This window comes from Otolemur garnettii, unplaced genomic scaffold, assembly GCF_000181295.1.
Source record: "Otolemur garnettii isolate 467f Iridium unplaced genomic scaffold, OtoGar3 scaffold00089, whole genome shotgun sequence".
Classification (NCBI taxonomy): Eukaryota; Metazoa; Chordata; class Mammalia; order Primates; family Galagidae; genus Otolemur; species Otolemur garnettii.
Window position 1 is genome coordinate 145,985 of NW_003852484.1, and position 5,962 is coordinate 151,946.

At 39.1% G+C, this 5,962-nt stretch overlaps 1 protein-coding gene across 1 annotated transcript in view; it reads left to right on the plus strand.

Annotated features, from left to right (window-relative positions):
- The window catches only part of OSBPL11 (oxysterol binding protein like 11), a 104,656-nt gene that overhangs the window by 48,487 nt on the left and 50,207 nt on the right, over positions 1–5,962 (plus strand). Inside the window, exon 6 of the mRNA XM_003795101.3 lies at positions 2,480–2,625. Within this exon, the coding sequence (XP_003795149.1) occupies positions 2,480–2,625 (146 nt within the window). The remainder of the gene's footprint in view (positions 1–2,479; positions 2,626–5,962) is intronic.

Genomic DNA, 5,962 nt, shown 5'->3' on the forward strand with positions numbered 1-5,962 from the left:
TCTCCCGCCTCAGCCTCCCAAGTAGCTGGGACCACAGGCACCTGCCACAACACTCGGCTGTTTTTTGGTTACAGCCAAATTGTTGTTTGGTGGGCCTGGGCTGGATTCAGACCTGCCACCTTAGGTGTATGTGGCTGGTGCCTTAGCCACTTGAGCCACAGGTGCTGAGTCTAGTTTTTTTGTTTTTAGTAGAGATGGGATCTTGCTCTTGCTCAGGCTGATCTTGAACCCCTGAGTTCAAGCAATCCACCCTCCTTGGCCTCCCAGAGTTCTAGGATTATAGGTGTGAGCTGTCTCACTTGGCCATTACTACAAATTTTTTTTTTTTTTTGTGGTTTTTGGCCGGGGCTGGGTTTGTACCCACCACCTCTAGTATATGGAGCCAGTGCCCTACTCCTTTGAGCCACAGGCATCATCCTCATTACTTAATTTTTTTAAAGTACATCAAGTGGGACAGTGCCAGGTACTAAATAAATACTTGATTAATTATTATATAACTTTAAAAAAACTTAAGAATTTTATTTGTATGATTTAAATTAATACACAATCTTCTTATTCTTCTTTTTTTTTTTTGAGACACAGTCGTACTCTTAGGCCCTGGATAGAGTGCTGTGGCATCATAGCTAACAGCAACTCAAACTTTTGGGCTTAAGTGATTTTCTTACCTCAGCTGGGACTACAGGTACCTGTTACAATGCCCAGATAATTTTTCTGTTTTTAGTAGCTCAGACTGGTCTTGAACTCCTGACCTCAAGTCAGCCCACTGTCTTGGCCTCCCAGAGTACTAGGATTATAGGTGTGAGTCATAGGGCCAATCTATCATTTCATTTCTAAACGCTTCATCATTAAGGAAGTGTACATAGTATAAATTTGCATTTTTAATTACAAAGGTTAAAACATATTGTTAACTTTATGAAAGTGTTAAAGAAAGTTGTTCTCATCACTGTTTTTTGGAACACAAATTTGTCAGTTATTTGTAGGAAGTGTTTGACTGTCATTGGTATTTCTCTTTGCAAATTGCCATGTTTCCCAGATTATGTCTGTAGAAATTTATTAAGTCACTTGAGAATGAAAATATAACCATGGAAACCAAAAATGAATTACCAAAGAAATCTAAATTCAAATTAGTCTTTGATAAGGTCTTAATATCTGTTATCCAAAGGCTTATTAGAGATCACTACTATAGAGGGGACCTGAGACTCATCATTGGTTTAAAAAGAGTTTTGTTATAATTTTCAGTCAAATGAGAAATCACTTAAAACAGATCTCTTAAGTTTAGTGTTTGTGTGCATTTTATTTTTGGAAGTAAGGAAATCTGGATTTTTTTTTGCAGTGGTGTCACCATGGCTCACTGCAACCTCTAAACTCCTGGCCTCAAGCAGACCTCCTGCTGTGGCTTCCCAGAGTGCTAGGATTAAAGGCATGAGCCACCTTGCCTGGCCAAAATCTGGATATTGATAGCAAAAGTAAATATTTTTATGTGGTTTTCATTTCTAGGAATTTTAAAACAGGCCCCATGAACTTACTCAGGGCATTCTCCCAATCATGAATTTCCCCATATCAAGGAAGACTGAGGAAGGGAAAGTGCTCTGGTAGCCTGGCAGATGCTTTTTATTTAATTCCTATACTCACGTATGGGATTTTGTTACCAACTGAGTAATCATTATTCTTTTAAACTTCTGCTGTAGTAGTCTGAGCATCCTTTATTATAGCACTTTATAACCAAGCTTCTGTGAAACCTAGATCAGCCTCTGAAATCAAATGGAACATTTTCCATTATTGATTAGGCATAGAATCCACTTTGTTAAACTAGTTGAGGGTAACAGGAGACATTTGAATCATTAACTGAGAAGATGACAGGTCTCCACATGTGACCACTGTCTTCACTAGGTCAGTTATTATTTATTCAGTAGAAGAGTCTTTCAATTTAAAAGTTATATGTGGCTTCTTTATGATTGCGAAAAAGAAGGACATGTATTTCCAGTTCTCGATAGATCTAGGGGATTATTTTGATTGGTTAGAAAATTGCTGCTGAGAATAAGCTTCAATGCCAAATTAAAGCAAATGCTATGTTTTTACAGTCCCATAATCCTCCTGTAGTTGTGACCCTCTAAAGCCTAATCGCATACTTTTTGATCACTAGAGGGACAGGATTCATACAGAGATGACAGCAGATAAACTAAGACTGGGAATATACTTCATGATTCACAGACTTGCCCAAGAAGTGAGTTCGGTCCTAATAAGGGTTGATTTCTTTTAAATAGTATCTGATTTCAAGTAGTAAGTTGCTCTCTTATAAATATCCAATCATGGTGCTTATGCTAATGAGATACAAGTGGCTGTCTTACAGGGTCTCTTAATAGGTTGAATTGCTTTTAGTCTTGTAGGCTCAAAACTAAATTGTCACATAAAATCTACATCTGCTGAATTTACCAGATTATGAGCCAGTTTCAGCGAAAGTTTTCTCTTACTTCATCAGGAACGACAATCGAGTGGTTAGAACCAAAGATACCTTTATCAAATCACTATAAAAATGGAGCTGACCAGCCCTTTGCAACTGAGCAGAGTAAGCCAGTGGCAGTCCCAGAAGAGCAATCTGTTGCAGAATCTGGACTATTAGCAAGGGTAAGGTAATATGAAAGTATGGTTTTGATGTAAAAAATTAGGAATCACTGAAAAGAGTCAGTTCTCTTTTCGCTGTCAGGGCATGCAAGTTAACACCAGAGCAACAGTCTGGCAGATTCTAAGCTTTGTTGTTCTACTTTAAACTTCATTTGTTTGGGAAGATGTCTCTTCTACACATGGTATTATTTGGATTCAATTATGTGACCTTTTTAGTTTTGGTTTTCTTTTGCTTGATAAAAATTTATTTTAAAAACTGACATTTCCATGTTTTTCTGGTTCTAGAAAATAACTTACCTAATAAGATTATTTGCATAATGTTTATCTCTTACATTTCATACCCTGTTATCTTAATTTAACATTGTTTACTATTAAGTTTATAAGCTTAAAAGCTTTCTAGTAAGACTTTTTGATGGTAAGGACTTTATCAAACCAGTTATTTTAAGTATTACTCTATTTAAAATAGCACATAACCTCAGGGTTTAGTATTTTTATAAACCATTATTCATTCCAAATTTCTGAGATGCTAAAGAGTATTATAGATCTGCTGCTGTAACAGGGCATACCATTTTTTCCTTTTGTTAATGTCTGTTGTTTTTATGGTTATAATTACATAAGTAGTTTTATTTTAAGCTATTTTACTTGATACTCTAATAAGCATTTTTCTATGTTCTTGCCTATGTAATTAATGTTTTAAAGGTTAAAATAGGCTATTAATAGTTTATGTCCCTTTTGTTGAATATCTAGGGGTTTTTTTGTTATTATAATAGCACTTTATTATCTTATTGTTATTTTCTTCTTTTCCTTTGAATTATTTCTTTAGATTTTATTCTGAAGCAGCATTGCTGAGTCAGGAGTAATAGACAGTTTATGGTTATTTGTATACTAGTAAATTATTCCTTAAAAGAAATATATGATATACTTCTTATAAGCTGGCAAAGGCACTGGCTTTATGGGGCAGTTGGAGGCAGGGTTGGCAGGGAATAATGTATGAAATTCTTTTTTTGCTGTAGCTTTTTGCCTAGCTTATTTTTAGAGTCAAGTGTTTATTAAGTTATCTAGTATACAATAAGCCCATGTTAGGAATTAGAAGAGAAGCAATAAATAGAGGACAGTTTTTTCACTGAAGAGACTTATAATTTGTTTGGAGTCATAACGTATGTACTGAAATAGTAAGATAATAATATAAAGCAATATATTTTGTCTGAATTGATAAAGAGTAAGCTAATGAAATAAAGACATTTGGCTCGGCGCCTGTGGCTCAATTGGCTAAGGCTCCAGCCATATACACCCAAGGTGGCAGGTTTGAATCCAGCCCGGCCCGCCAAACAACAATGACGGCTGCAACCAAAAAATAGCCGGTCGTCCCAGCCTATGGTCCCAGCTACTTGGGAGGCTGAGGCAGGAGACTTGCTTGAGCCCAGGAGTTGGAGGTTGCTGTGAGCTGTGATGCCGTGGCACTCTACCCAGGGGGACAGCTTGAGGCTCCTGTCTCAAAAAAAAAAAAAAAAAAAAGAAAAGAAATAGAGACATTCAGAGAAAAAAGGGAGACTGAGTCAAGTTGATGAGAAATGTTTTGGAGAGAAAGCAGGATTGGAATTAGGCTTTGAAAAGAGACAGGATTTGAAGAGAAGAGGAGGAGGAGTAATGGAGTCTAAAGATAGAGGAGTAGCATGAGCAGGGATATTGAGGCATGTGCATTTATTGATGAGAAACTGGTAGTTTGGAACCTAGCATATGCCCTTCACTGACATGTCAGCCAATCAGCCAGTTAATCACTCCCAGTTTCAATTTCCTCATCTGTCAGTTAGGGCTAATAATATCTCATAAGATTATGTTATGCTAAAATGAATTTTACAGAGCATTTGACTTGTGGAAAATGATCACAGGGTTGTTGGATTTTACAATTCCAAATGGGACTATTCATGTTGCACTCTGTGCAGTGATACTCTGTGGAGCACTGCTTTGTGTAATACTGTGTAAATTGTGCCCCCAAAGAACATAAAAATTATGCAGGCCGGGTGCAATGGCTTGTGCTTGTTATTCTAGCACTCTGGGAAGCTGAGGCCGGTAAATTGCTTGAGCTCAGAAGTTCAAAACCAACCTGAGCAAGAGTGAGACCTCATCTCTACTAAAAAGAGAAAAACTAGGAAGGCATGGTGGCACACACCTGTATTCCCAGCTACTTGGGAGGCTGAGGCAAGAGGATTGCTTGAGTTTGAGGTTGCTGTGAGCTATGATGACACTACAGCACTCTACCTAGGGAGACAGTGAGACTGCCTCAAAAAAATAAATAAAAATTATGCAGAAGAATTTAATCTTTTTTTTTTTTTTTTGAGACAGAGTCTCACTTTTTTGCCTTCGGTAGAGTACTATGGCATCACAGCTCACAGCAACCTCCCACTCTAGGGCTAGGTGATCCTCTTGCTTTAGCCTCCCGAGTAGCTGGGACTAAAGGTGCCTGCCACAGCACCTAGCTGTTTTTTGTTGCAGTTTAGCCAAGCCTGGGTTCAAACTCACCACCCTCAGTGTATGGAGCTGGTGCCCTACCCACTGAGCCACAGGCACCACCCAGAAGAATTTAGTTTTAATGACAATAGCACCACGAGCATGGGGAAGAATGTGATATGTTTAAGAAGTTTGGTACATGAGATGGCTTAGAATTAAAAATATGGAAGACTTCGAATTAAAAATATGGATAGGGCTTGGCATAGTGCCTCAGGCCTATAATCCTAGTGCTTTGGGAAGCAGAGACAGGAAGATTGCTTGAGCTTAGGAGTTTGAGACCAGCCTGAGCAACATAATGAGATCTCCTCTATAAAAAGTAGAAAAATTAGCTAGGTGTCCTGATCCTGCTCCTCAAGAGGCTGCGGCAGGGCTCGGCACCTGTGGCTCAACCGGCTAGGGCACCACCCACATACACCTGAGTGGTGGGTTTGAATCCAGCCCAGACCCCTGAGCAACAATGATGGCTGCAACCAAAAAATAGCCGGGTATTGTGTTGGGTATAGTCTAAGCTACTTGGGAGGCAGAGGCAGAGGCAAGAGAATCGCTTAAGCCCAGGAGTTGGAGGTTCCTTTGAGCTGTGATGCCATGGCACTCTACCTAGGGTGACAGCTTAAGGCTCTGTTTCAAAAAAAAAAAAAAGAGGCTGATGCAGGAGGATTGCCTGAGCCGAGGAATTTGAGGTTGCAGCGAGCTGTGATGATGCCACTCCTTTCTAGGCTGAGTGACAGAGCAAGACCTATTTTTTTTTGGAGACAGAGCCTCAAGCTGTCCCCCTGGGTAGAGTGCTGTGGCATCACAGCTCACAGTAACCTCCAACTCCTGGGCTCAAGCG